The 14,184-nt window shown below is 33.1% G+C and overlaps 5 protein-coding genes across 5 annotated transcripts; 3 read left to right on the top strand and 2 right to left on the bottom strand.

Annotated features, from left to right (window-relative positions):
* Positions 1-361: 361 nt before the first annotated feature.
* On the top strand, positions 362-2,296 carry cubi_01492 (phosphoacetyl glucosamine mutase; the record flags this gene model as incomplete). Its single annotated transcript, XM_029018504.1, has 1 exon — positions 362-2,296. One exon carries the CDS (start codon positions 362-364, stop codon positions 2,294-2,296), a length of 1,935 nt encoding a protein of 644 aa, XP_028873731.1.
* Positions 2,297-2,502: 206 nt separating this feature from the next.
* cubi_01491 (articulin) lies at positions 2,503-3,297 on the bottom strand (the record flags this gene model as incomplete). The annotated part of the gene is made up of 1 exon (XM_029018503.1): positions 2,503-3,297. One exon carries the CDS (start codon positions 3,295-3,297, stop codon positions 2,503-2,505), a length of 795 nt encoding a protein of 264 aa, XP_028873730.1.
* A 1,203-nt stretch (positions 3,298-4,500) lies between these two features.
* On the top strand, positions 4,501-6,045 carry cubi_01490 (articulin family protein; the record flags this gene model as incomplete). The annotated part of the gene is made up of 1 exon (XM_029018502.1): positions 4,501-6,045. One exon carries the CDS (start codon positions 4,501-4,503, stop codon positions 6,043-6,045), a length of 1,545 nt encoding a protein of 514 aa, XP_028873729.1.
* Positions 6,046-8,366: 2,321 nt separating this feature from the next.
* cubi_01489 (uncharacterized protein) lies at positions 8,367-9,998 on the top strand (the record flags this gene model as incomplete). The annotated part of the gene is made up of 1 exon (XM_029018501.1): positions 8,367-9,998. One exon carries the CDS (start codon positions 8,367-8,369, stop codon positions 9,996-9,998), a length of 1,632 nt encoding a protein of 543 aa, XP_028873728.1.
* A 657-nt stretch (positions 9,999-10,655) lies between these two features.
* cubi_01488 (heat shock protein) lies at positions 10,656-13,076 on the bottom strand (the record flags this gene model as incomplete). The annotated part of the gene is made up of 1 exon (XM_029018500.1): positions 10,656-13,076. One exon carries the CDS (start codon positions 13,074-13,076, stop codon positions 10,656-10,658), a length of 2,421 nt encoding a protein of 806 aa, XP_028873727.1.
* Between the last annotated feature and the right edge of the window lie 1,108 nt (positions 13,077-14,184).

Below are 14,184 nucleotides of genomic sequence, written 5' to 3'. Positions count from 1 at the left end.
GGGCTATAATCTTATAATATATAAAGGTTGCTTCAAAAAATCAAATTAGTTCGAGTACTTTTCAATATTAAAAACCTTCCAACTTTTAATAACCACGAATTCCCCTCAAGCTTTTTTTAATGAAATACATGTAATTATGTCCACAAAGATTTTGCATGCGTTTACTGTAGTTTAATGCCGGTATTTGTGTGCGCATTGAGGGGGGGGAGACTGAGGGGTTACGAGTCAATTCAATTTACACGTCATTTTATTTATGAGAATTGAAACAATAAATTCAGCAGAAGTAGGAAAAATATAAAATTTAGTATAAACAGCTTGATCTCTGATTAGAGAGAAAAGAAGATTAGAAAACTGTTTTTAAATGAGTGAATTTGAAGAAAGAGTGACGAGAATTCTGACTGAAAAATATGGTAAATTACAAAGTTTAGGGCCATTAATATATGGAACAGCTGGATTTAGAATGGATTATTATGAAAACCCATGTAGGGCAGAACAAGTGGCTATGATTTGTTCGTTGATCGCATGTTTAAGAAGTATTCTAGAGCAAAATTGGGTGGGAGTTATGATAACGGCATCCCACAATCCAATTCAAGATAATGGGGTAAAGATTGTGGATGTTACAGGGAGTATGCTAAACAAAGAGTTTGAGCAAATTTGCTTTAATGTGGTAAACCATGAGGACGGGAGCAGTTCAGTGAAGGTTTTAACCCATTATTTCAAGGAGAAGTTGGGGCTAAATAGTGATGAGCTAAATAATATAGAACTTTCAAAAGCAAAACTAATAGTAGGTTATGACACAAGACCATCTTCAAAGTGTATCCTTGAATCTATTGAAAGAGTGGCATCAGAATTTAAAATCTCCAAATTTTTAAATTTTGGGTTCACAACGACTCCACAACTACATTTTATGGTAGCATTTGCAAATGGGTTAATCATGGACAAAGTTCCAACTGAGCTTAGAAAAGATTTGGTTCTAGAAAATTTGATAGAAAAATTAGAAAACTGTAACAAGCTAAATAAGAGCGACATTGTCTCGTCACTTTTTGAGCTATACTTTGCTTATCATGAATATTACTTTAAACAATTAGTAGATTTAATTCAAAGTGATGATCACTCATTCATATTTGTTCAGAATAGCCATCGCTTTTTCAGAGCAAAACCGGATAATGTTGAGAATTACAAAATAAATGATAAAGGAGCCCTGGTTATAGATGTTGCAAATGGTGTAGGAAAATACCATGTTAACAAAATTTCCGAGATTCTATCTTATGCTGGTGTGAGTCTAAAAGTGATTAACAGAGATGAACCCGAAAAACTAAACGATGGCTGCGGAGCAGAACATATTCAAAAGAATATACTCCCTCCTGTTGGATTTTATTCTCACCAAGATTATGATTCCGAGAGTGTTGACTATGTAGCAGCCTTCGATGGAGATGCTGATAGATTAGTCTACTTTGCACCTGATCATTTTCATGATACTGATAAAAAATCAGGTATTTTTCTTATTGATGGAGATAGAATTTCTGCATGTTATGCCCTTGTGATCGTTACCTTATTAAATCAATCTATAAGAGGATTTAAGGACGAAACATACATAACTCCCACTTTGAGTATAGGAGTGGTTCAAACTGCATATGCTAATGGAGCTAGCACAAAGTATCTCAATAGCTTACTCAGCACATTAAATCCCAAATATTTCAGATTTTCTATGAACTGTGTTCCTACAGGAGTTAAACACCTCCACAGAAAAGCAGAAGAATATGACATTGCAATATACTTTGAAGCAAATGGCCATGGGACTGTAATTCACAAGCAGGAAAAATTAAAATCTTGGGTTGAGAAAATTTCAGTTATTGGAATAAATAATAATTCATACAAGTTACTGATTTATTTCTTGAATTTGTTTAATCCAGTAATTGGGGATGCAATCTCGGACATGCTTGCATTTGAAATTGCAAGAGAATTCGTCCAAGCTCGATTTGGTTGCAAATTTTCAATGTGCCTTTATGATGACTTAAAAGTCATACAAGATAAAGTTTATTTAAAGAGATGTGATCTAGAAACTCTAATCTGCGACAAAGAAACAGAGAAGTTTTTGGTTGAACCCAAGGCAATACAAAAAGGCATTGACAATTATATTTCAAATTTGAATGATAATTACTCCAGAGCTTTTATAAGACCATCCGGCACAGAGGAGGTCGCGAGAATATATGTAGAATCACCTACATTAAAGAAGGCTCAAGATATTATGAAATATATCAAAGATCTAATTAAGGAGTACTTTTCTAAAAAATGATATATATGTGTCATTTATAACTTAGAAATACCTATTTTCATACAAATATACATAAAGCTTTGACAAACAAGCATTTACTTATATTAGCATATAATTAATGATTAACTAAATATTAAATAAAACAAGTTTTTGGTAGCTTATTCCTCGATTTTTTTTTTCATTTGCCTTAATTTCGGTAGTAAAAGTAGAAATACAACAAATTATGTTTACTCTTGAGGCTCTTGTACACTGTTCTGTTGTTGCATCATTTGCATCATGTTTTGTTGGTTTAATGCAGCAGCCATAGATGCTTGCTGAGCCATGTGTTCTAAGGTTGCGACAGGATTTGGTAATGGCTCATTTGGATCATGTAAGTATTTCTGGAGAAGTTCTGGTTGATCATATAGACCAATTGGTACTGGCTTTTCAATGGTTCTCTTAACTGGAACTGGAATAGGAATGTCCTTATAGATTGCTTCAATCTTTGGACATAATATATCTTGAATGATTTGTAACTCCATTGGAACAGGAACTGCTCTATCTATCAAAATAGGGACTGGAATCGCCGAGTAAAACGCAATAGGAACTTCTACAGGTTTTGGAACTTGACGATATTGTGTAACAATGTCTAATTGTTTCTTTTCCACCGGGCTTATTGGCCTTGATGGATTTCGGCTTTTAGTAGTAACTTCTACTCTTTCAACCTCAATCAACTTTTCTTGAACAATAACCTGGGGAACCTCAACGACCTTCTCTACAACTTTATATTTTGGAACTTCAACTATTTTCTCTTTCACAACTGGCTTCACTACATGTACTTCCCTTTCTTGAATAACCTCTTTTGTTTCGTATCTAATCTTCTCCTGTACTACAGGAATATCTATAGCCGAATATTTCTCGTGGAAATGCAACTCTGGTACTTCGACTATGTTACTTTCAACTTTTTTTGTAGATTGGTATTCGTTCGATCCCAAATCTGAATCTCTATCTGTATTTCCTCCATTATTATTCTTTCCTGACATCTTTATTTTATATTATTGTTGATTCTTATTTTTTTTTACAAATATAATGATTACCAAATTTAATATAAAGCTGCAATTTCCCCCTAGTTGCTTCTCTTCACACACGATCTTTAATTCGAACCTTAAAACTTATTGTTTAACTTTTCTCCTATTTCAATAACCGCTAATATTTTTTGATTTTTTTAAACAGATTTATCACATCTATTGTTCTATTCAATACACTATATATATTAATTATACATCAATATATTACCTTGATTGTAATATATACGTACGCACATGCTATTACAGTTCTTCGCGTCTTGTCTAACCTCAACTATATTTTTATGTTAATTATTAATGTACATTGCAACTTATAGATCACTAATAGAAATGCAACTTTCTAAATTATGAATGATTTCGATTAAACAAATTTTTAGTATTTACACGAGAAACACATTTGCTGTTATTATGGCATTTCTTTCGTAGTTTATTTTATTCATGAGTAATAAATTGTTCTATTTTAAACTTTTAAAATAGCGGCATCCCACATGCAAGATTGTTTGCAGGGAAAATTACATGCATTTGAAAAAAAAAGTCTTTTTAAATAAACATTTTAAATTCAAGTTAGATTTTCAATATTAACAATGATATGTATTTTTGATTAATTTCTGCTCGTAGTTTAACAAACACATGGTTACGAAAAAAGAACAAATTACTTCTTTAACAAATAAAGGTTGGTGGATTTTTTCTTGTTCTGTGGGAGTTGTGCACAAATTTAACTATGTAAATTAGAAAAGATTTACAATTTACTTAAATTATAAATCTGACAGTTCTCAAATTCTTTTCTGTAGTAACCCTTAGTTAAAGCCGGGGATAGGAATTTCATAATAGGAAAAATAAGAAAAAGATAGGGAGGACAATGAAACTCATTATAACAATTTCAGAAATAACGAACAACTATCTAGAAGCAACAAACATTTATTGAGTTTAGAAGTTCTAAATTAGTTGTTTTCGAAATAATTTTAAAGATCTTATACAAGACATGGCGGTAAAGCGTTTATTATTTAATTGTGAGATAATTGGGATCAACAATTTAATAAAGTATGACGTAGAGTTTGTGTGCTATATGGAAATTCATTATGTCTGTGTCTAATACATGTATTAAAAAAATAATAGGAGAGAATAAGAGATATAAGAGGACAAGGGAATAATAGAATTAAGATGAGTAATGAGCGTTCAGATCAGACCTCTGGACGTGAGCACCATGCTCGCTTTGCTGAAGAAGAAGTTCATGAGCAGCGATATGTGGTTCCATCACTACAGATCCCAGAAGATAGCTCGACAAGTGGCGCAGCCGAGGCAGAAATACCTTTAGTTAAGTTGGTAGAAACAGTAGTACCAGATGTTGAAGTTAAGGAAGTAGTGAGAACAGTTCCACGTATAGTTCCTGAATTTAGAGAGAAGGTTGTGGAGGTTCCGGTAATTAAAACAGTGGAAAAAATCATTGAGGATCCTGTTGTAAGGTACAATGTGAAGTACGTTCCAAAAGAAGAAATTGTTGAAAAGGTTGTGACAAAGCCCGTTGTGGAGTATAAGACGGTTGAAAAGATTGTGGAAAAAGTAACATATGTTGAGGAACCAGAAAAACCTTTTATTAATGCTCCTGAATCACTCCCAATTTTCCCTCCAAACCCTGTTGAGATTGATGAGAATACTGTTGTTAATATTACAAGAGTAGCAGTGGGAGATGCTGTTCCATCTTTGATTGAACTCCCTGTGCCATATATGGTCCCAAAACCCTTTGTTGTTCCAGTACATGTTCCAGTTTTGGAATTCCGTGATCACTTTGTTCCTATTCCAGTAAGAAAGCGAGTAGTCCCGAAGTTTAAGATGACTGAGGAAGTATATGAGGTAGAATGTGTTAGAGAAGTTCCTTACTTTGTTTATGAAGACATTATTAAACCTGTACCAGTTGATGTTGAATTCGGGAAGAGAGAAAGAGAAATGGATGTTCATTTAATGAACCCTGCAGAATTATCACAGGCAGATTTCCATGCAATGTGGATGAGAGTTAATGCAGACTTGTTAGAAGAAAGAAGAATTTTGGTAGGTGAGATGGAAATAGATAGAATGATTACACCATATCGTGAGGCAATGGATGGAATAGATTCCAATCAGGAACCGAGTTTAGAACGCATGCAGAGCTTTGAGAGACAAATGAATCTGCAAAGACAATTATGGGATCCATTACCAATGTCTCCAGGAAATCCATTAATGATGACATACCTACAAAACCAATGGATTCTTACACCTACGATTCAAACTCAAGAAATGTATACTCAAGAATTCTTTATGTTGCAACAACAAGCTGTATATAATTTGGTAACTGGTGCTCCTCAACAAGTTAACTTGGCGCCACACCAGATCTCGCTATGTGGTTGTGAGGCTGCTGCTGGAGTTGTTGATATTGAGTCACTTCCTTCTGGAGCTCAGAACCTAATTAGAGGACTTGAATCTAAAGAGGTTGTGAATGTTGATACATTAGGTCCAATGGATCAGACACCTATTGTCACTTATCCAGTTCAACAATGTATTCCAATGGCAGTTTTAGGTGCTGCTCCACTCAGTATGCCAAAGGATATTGTTCCAATAAAGCCCGAGGCTATTGAAGCATCGCATCAGGATGGTTTCTCGATAACTTCGATGTGTTGTAATGCAAGTGAAAATCCAAAAGAAGAAACTAATTCCGAAAACTTGGACCAGTGAGATGTCACAATTATTTACCTCAATTATCATCATAATGTAAGTAATAAGATGTTTCTATTTACAAATTACTTTTGAGTTTCTTCGTTTATAATAAACTGATTACTTATTTCTGTTTATTTTAACATAAGCAGAGAGTAAAGTCTAGAAGGAACGGGAAATGAAAGCTGCGTTATGGCAAACAAGAGTTTAATATTCGCAAAATGAGAATATCCATATTTGTATTTTATGCATTAATGCAATAATATTAATCTCACTGTCACGCTACTATTATTACACTATTCTATTGTAATTATATTAAAAAAACTACAGTATTTTTACCATCTTATAAAAGGAAGTATTATATTATTTTTTCAACTTAAGAATGAAAAGTATAATGAAAGAATCAAAAAAGGATTTCTAATTTACGAGAAAGGCAATACTTAAGATATGAAGGAAATATATCAGAAAGAAATCAGAGAAAGAAAAGAGAGGATGGCCTTCTATGTATTACGGAACTACATAATACTACCCTTAATCTAAAGTTTAGGTTTTTCACTTATTTCTAGAATTCCACTAAGATCTATTTGCATATTTATCTTATTATTGATTTATTACGTTATTTTTACTACACTTTACTCTTGGAATCAGTTATTAACCGTAGTCTACAATTTTAAAATCGATTGCATTTTTTATTATGTAATATGCACAGAAGAAATAGAAAGCTGTTTTGATTGTGCCGCCAAATCGATTTGTCCCGAATAAAACAAATGAAACTATGTAAACCCCACAAAACCCAACATAGGAATTCATTTTAGTAAAATTGTTTAGAAAGGATGAATTTTGATCCTTTATTTTTATTTAAGATGCTTGGCTGTTGTAAAGTAAGTTAAGGGAAACTTCCAAAATGCAGGAAGTTAATTATTCAAGGACGGAGTATTAATGAGCAAAAATAAATACACTTTAGGATCCTCCTGTTGAAGTGGCGCAACCCTTATGGTGGGAAGAAATAAGAGTTGATAGGGATAATAAACCAAACTATCAGTAGTGAAAAACTTATAATATTTTAAGTTTTTAACTTAATAATTTGAAAAGCCTAACTTTAAACTAAACTCGAGAAAATGTTTGTCTTCTTGGTTGTCTCACTAAATTTACTCTATCATATTAACTTTAGTATTCATTTTTAACTTGTTCCCAAAATAATATACATAAATTTATCTGCATGCACATGCAAATAAAGTTATTTAAGTTTTATGGTATTTTGTAAGTGTGATTATAGTCATTTTGAATTGTCCTCAAGATGAGTAATGAATTTGAATACTAGGAAAAATAAATGAGCATCTTCATAAACAAACACAGAAATCATATATATCTGCAGATTTCCAGTAATAGATCTCAGTATAACAACTTATCATTTTAGATAATAACAATTAACTCGAAGAAAATGCATGCAAAGCGAAATCGACAATTGATAATAAAAATGAAATCGTCTTTTAAGGGAATTCTAATTTAGTTTTTTATGTAATGGCCTTTAAGTTGATGAAAAAAAAGAAATAGCAAGCCAACTTTTAATAATATGGGGCAATCAAATTCATAAGATTAAACATTCGAAAAAAAAAATGTCACAGCACCCAATTAAAGGAATAGTAGGAAGAAATACGAATTTATCTAAATTTATTATAATCTGTTTTAATAAAGTTTGGAAAGAAAAACAAACAATAAAAATATTTTTCTAAATTTTTACTTATCGCGAAATCCCATATAAACATCATATCGAGCAGTATTGGCGCCTTAGTTTCTCGACAAGAGACAAAACGTTAAAATCATTAATTGCAAGTAACGGTATAATTTTAGATTACAGATCATTAGAAAAGGGTAGAAAAAAATTAACAAGGAAATTGTAATGATAATTACTCTGCAAATAGATCGTTATATGCACAAATAATATTTGAAGCTTTAAGAGGTATTAGGTAATCAAGTATATAATTAAAGTTTTGTGATGCAAAGGTCATAAAGATCAAGGCCAAAGAGAACAAAAAAAAAAAAAGGTATCGAAAATACAACTCAAGGGCTTTTTCAGTTTATAAAGCTATTTGAGTAGATTTTTGGTACTTTGTTTCAGTGAGGAAGTTGTTTCCGAGCTTTTTCAAACGAAAGTACCAATAAAAAAGAAAGGTCACGAATGAAAGTAAAATGCACTGATAATTAGAAAGGCAATTAAGTAATATAGAAAGTGCGGAACAGTGCATATTAGAAATTAGTAGTCAGAATTTGGCTTTAAAAAATTGATCATTATATCTTCGATAGATTTTATTAACTATCCAATATAAATAGAATTCATCAAAATGTCATATAGCGCAAACTTAATATCCAAAGATACAATTCCTGAGACAAGTAATATCAAAATTTCTGATTTGGCAAAAGATCCAATGTTGGTCTATTCAGCTTCTGGTAAGCTAGTATCTCAAAATATTCCTGATAGCCCACCTACAATGTTTATTAGCGCAAATTCGTCTCCAGGATGCAATATAGTCAATGAAAGAGATGACTCATACTCAAATCTAAGTAACTTTTATTCGATATTTTCGAAAATTAGTGAGGAGATGAAGAATAAAGAGATGATTTCAAATAACAACTTGCCAAATGGGGGATCAATTTCCAATAATATTGGATTAGGAGTTGGATTTCCTATATATAACCCAACACCAGGTGCTCAACTACTTCCCCCGAGCTTAGTTAATAACTCTCAGGGTAATAACTCTAATAGTTTCAATTCGTTTAGTGTTGATGAAGGAAGCTTAAAATCCAAATTAGACCATTCAAATAGTCCATATCCTTATATTGGATCTCAGATAGAGTGGAATAACACAATGAATGCTTATTATCAGCAATTAGCATTATATAACCAAATGGCTATGGCAATGTATTCTCCAATTTTATCTGGTGGATATGGAATACCAGGTACAACAGCGGGGTGTTTTAATCCATTGTTTAGACAGATGTATCCCGGATGGCAAAACAATAATAGTACAATTACTGGGCCAGGGACAGGATCTGGATCTGGATCTGGATCTGGATCTGGATCTGGATCTGGGTCTGGGTCTGGAACTGGAGTCATAGTCACACCTTTTAATTTGTTTGAATTGCAAACTGGAGCATCGCAAGTTCCAAACATGGTGTCTTTGGCCTCTTTATCTCAATTTTCTTGCAATGGAGGGACGTCAAATACTAATTCGACCCCCACAACCAACGTAATTGGAAGTTCAGGAAATCACTTAGGCATGCAACCTGTTAATCTCACAGGAGGCGTAGCCAATAACAACATTTCAGTAAATAGTTCTCCAGTTCATTCTTCCCAATCAATTCCTTCTTCAATTCTTTCCCCTATTAACAGGTCTCAATCTTCAAATTCCAGGAATTCTTTGAATAATTATGATGCTGGTTTTGAAATCTCCAAGTCTTTAGGAGATTGGGTATCTAAAATCGGTATCAGACAAGAAAATAGAAAAGTTGATAAGGCTAGAAAGTCTATTAAATCAAATGTAGGTGGAAGAAGAAAAATTGATAAGAGTTCTGCAATTTGTATAGTTTGTGGAACAACTCAAACTTCACAGTGGAGATTTCTTAATTTGGGGGAATTATACAATAATAGTAATAAAGATGAGAATTCAAACTTAATGAAACAGGAATCTAATGATGCTTTAAATATTCATTCTGATCAGCTCTCATCTACTCCTGAAACAAATTCCCTTAGCACTGTTCCGCCTGTTACCTACATTGAAAAACAAATCTGCTGCAATGCATGCTATATGAAGTATGATAGAAACCGTCCAAGATATAGAAACGGGAAAAAGGTTCCTCCGCCTTTACCTCCGTACCTATATTCGCAGAATCAATATATTACCACTGCCAAAGCCGATGGAGTTGATAATCATTCTAAGTACAAGCAGGAGGTTTCGTACACACACTCTGAATGATAGAATAAGCTTTACAAATAATGATTCTATCCCCAATTAGGTAGAATTCTTATTCCTCAAAATTTATTATATTTAAAGTAGAAGTTAATATTATATTGTGTAACCGACTTTTTCTTTATTCTACTATTGTATCTATAAGTTCCTATTATATCGGCATAACTTGTAGCTAAGACAATTACCAAATCAATTTAAAAAAAATCAATAGGTGTAATAAACTTCTTGGCTATATAGCCAAAAAATCAACTAAAATCACATATTCTGTAAAAACCACACAATTGATCTAATAATTTTTCAATTTAACTATTTTGTTTGCATGTATTACTCCCCACATGAATTTCTGCCCATATCAATACAAAGAACACAATGCATGCATTTTAATGCAGTAAGATGAATAAATAAAAAATCCGGGATAATTAAGAGAATAAAAAAAAATTGGCTTGAAATGTTCAAGACAAATATCAAACAAATAATTAGACAAGTTTATCTAACTTTCACTATTATTAATTTCTTTTAAAAGTATTAAACTCGTGCTAGATAGAGCAAAGCAATTCCTTTCTTCCTTTTTGATAAAAATAGTATTAATTTTAACTCCGATCTAGCCTTAATGATTTAAAAATCAGATTTAATCAGGAAAAATCAAGAACTAAAGCAATCTATCTAATCGAGCTTCATATCCGACTCTTGTGAGACTTCTGAGGCTGTAGTTGCCCCCTGAGTACAGTTATTATCCCCTTCCATCTGGACATCACCATTATTTCCAGATTCTGGGCATTGTTGAGAATCCTCCATATTATTATCTTGAGAATTAGTTGGTTCAGTAACTTTTGGGACGGGGATCAAATTATCATTGCAGTATTTTTTGGTCTCATCACACATTTCCTTAAGAGAGTCTATTGAAACAATCAAGTTTTCAAACTTAGCTCTCTCTTCAAAATTCTTTCGGATAGCTTCGCTAAATTCCTGATATCTCTTTGCCAAACCTTCCATTACTTGTTGTTTGCTTTCTGAAGTAAATTCCATTTCTGCATTTGTACATATGTTGCGGAAATGCTCAAACATTGAATTCATATATGATCGAACTTCCTCTAATTGAACAGATTCTTGGTATCTCATCTCAATAGGGTTTCCATGAACTTTAAGCTCTTCCAGTTTCTTCTCAAAGATTTCTTTTGTGCTTTCGTAGTTATCATAGATCCAGTTCTCTGCCTGTACCAATAGTCCTAAGAAAGCTTCGATTGATTGTTTCTCTGCATACTGGTTCAAATTGCCGCCAGGAGAGATTTTTGAACGCATGTCAAACACATAGGATTCCAATTCATTCAATTTTTCACGTGTCAAATGGACCAATAAGTCTTCTGTACTCATACGTGCTTCTCCATCCTTAAACTTGGTTTTCGAGTCTTCATTCAAATATCCCGGCAATTCACCAATCTGTTTAAATTGAACATTTGTTCTCTTAATTCTAGTCTTCATTGTAGGTTGAGGAGCGGCTGGCTGTTCTTCAGGTTTGGAATCCGCAGACTGTGTAACATTGGAATCAAGGTCTTCTGGATTTACTGCAGCTGGAGTTGTGGCTGGCACGTTCTCCATGACTACTTCTTCCTTAATCTGCTCAACCTTTTCTAGACGTACGATACCATTCCTATCGAGACGAATGTAAAGCTTGACTTTTGAGTCCTGTTGAGAAGGAAGGTCTACAAAGTATCTTCCAAGATCAAGGTTATTTGAGTGGGGATTTGGGGCATATCTGAGTGCGATTTCAAATGGCTCAGTTTTAGAAAATGTAGAATTTTTTAAAACATTCAGGTCACTTCCGAGGGAGAAGAGAGTTGCTGATTTGAAATCTGAAGACCCTGGAGAGTTCTGCCAAAACAAAAGGACTTCGTAAGCAAACCTTTCCGTCATATTGAATTCTCGCACTTTAATAACTGGAGACAACATAGCAGCTTGGAGAGCACAACCTCTTGCAACAGTTTCGTCAGCATTCAAAGTCTTGCAAAGTTCCTTGTTGTTAAAAGCTGCTCCAATTGCGCGTTGAACCCATGGGATTCTACTACAACCACCAATAATCTCAATAGATGATATATCTTCAACTTTAATCCCAGCTTGTTTAATTGCACAATCTACCATACTAGGAATGTAGCTACTCATATTAGAGCAAAGCTCTTCAAATGTACTCCTTTCAATCATCATACTAATATCATTTTCGCCATCAACACATTCTGTTACGAAAGCTGCTTCCTGGTTAGCACTCAGAATCTTCTTGCATTTCGTTGCAGAATCCTCCAACTTTAGCCTGGCTTTTGGGTCCTTTAAAAGATCTGTCTTATATTTTTGGTTAAAGTCTCTGGCAGCAAACTCCATAATTGCATAATCCATTAAACGGCCACTAATTCTGTTCTCATAGATAGTAGAAAGAATGTCAAATTTTCCTTTTGTAAATCTAACAATGGAAACAAAAAAGTAACCCGCCCCACAGCTTATAAAAGCTACAATAACATTTTCGTTCTCTGCAAAATTATTCGATCTGAATATACCATAATCAAGAGCCACTGCGCTTTCTTCATTCATGAGTCTCAGACAATTGATTCCTGCAATATGGAGAGCATCCAGGACATTTTGCCTGGCGACGTTGTCATAGTATCCTGGGATACTAATAACTAAGTCTCTTACTGACTGGCCTGTACTCTTTTCAGTATTCTCTTTGAGACGCTTAAGAAAAGATGCATAGACACTAGTCAAAGAAACTACTTGCTGATTGCCTTTATATCTTACTTTGAACCCAATATTACCGTTTTCACATGTTGTGATCTCCGCCAATGAATACATCTTCTCTATCTCTGTTACGTTATTTGGGAGCATACCAAGTAAAGGTTTCATATACCTGCAAGTGTTCTTGTAGTTGGACTTCATTTTTGTCAGAGCTGGCTCACCAATTAAACGTTCTGTATCAGTATAACCAACTAATATCGGAGTTGTCCTTTCTGATAACTCATTTCTTACAATAGTAACAGCTCCTCTATTAATTGTTGCAACCACTGCATTTATAGTTCCTATGTCAAGGCCTATAACTGACATTTCTTGAAATTTAACGTTTCTGTGCTCTTTTCTTACTTTCTATTAAATTTGACTCACTAGTTAATTTTTAATGATTCCCCTTTTACCGCATTAATGAGACACAAATTCATTATTTGCCTATTTTTACCGGTACCTTTTGCTTGGTTTTTGGTTGCTTACCCCTCCATATTGCATGAAAAGGTTAAGTAATTATTGTATTCGTTATTTTTAGTTATTTTTTTTATCAAAAGTGGAGTTTAGTACTTTATTTAAACTTTTTTATTTATTATTCTACTAATTTCTATTGCAAATTCTACCTAATGCTTTTGTTATAACATCCCACTTTTTATTAAAACCAATAAATACGTGGCTGCGTTTCTATATCACTATCATCTATATAATTTTAATGAGCATTAAATATTGGCTAATTGTTAGGCTTTTATTTGTTCTTTTTGCCATTGGAATGGTTGCCTTCTTAAACTTTTTTAGTTAGAAATACCCCCCCTATTCAAATATAATCGGAGTTGGCGCTGTCAAGGCCGGCGGGAATCATGTTAATTGGCTAAATTTTTTGGTACTTACAGGAAATTGGGAACTCTGCTGTGTATTTACAGTTGATTTTGAAAACGGGGGAACAACCAAATACAATAAGAATTATAGTTTTCGAAGCTAAATATGTTCATTTTTAGCAAGGAAACAAGAGGTACGTGCGCTTCAAATATAATGCATGAGGAGTCTTAATTAATCTAGAAACTCCAACAGAGGTTTTGAAAAAAGAGTTAATTTTTAAAATACGCTTTTTAACTGGTAAGTATGCAATATCAATAACTAGAGTTAGTATTTATCGAAATTAAAACTACTTTCATGCTAATTGCAGTTGCTTGGGCAGGGTTTAAGATACTTCCATTTATAGTTAGAAGATTCAGTGACTAGAACCTTACATATAAATAATGATAAATTAGATACCTTTAGTTTAATAGAGTTATAAGATTTCTTAATGATATATTCTTGAAGTATTGATGGAATACTTCCAGACTGTTTACATTATAATGAAATAATAAATTCAAAATTGGACAAGAAAATAACGTTGGTTGTTTAAAAAAAAAATTTATATATTAGCTAATTATTG

This window comes from Cryptosporidium ubiquitum (assembly GCF_001865345.1).
Source record: "Cryptosporidium ubiquitum isolate 39726 chromosome Unknown contig_20, whole genome shotgun sequence".
Lineage (NCBI taxonomy): Eukaryota > Apicomplexa > Conoidasida > Eucoccidiorida > Cryptosporidiidae > Cryptosporidium > Cryptosporidium ubiquitum.
The sequence above is the reverse complement of the archived record's forward strand: the minus strand, read 5'-3'. Positions and strand labels throughout refer to the sequence as shown.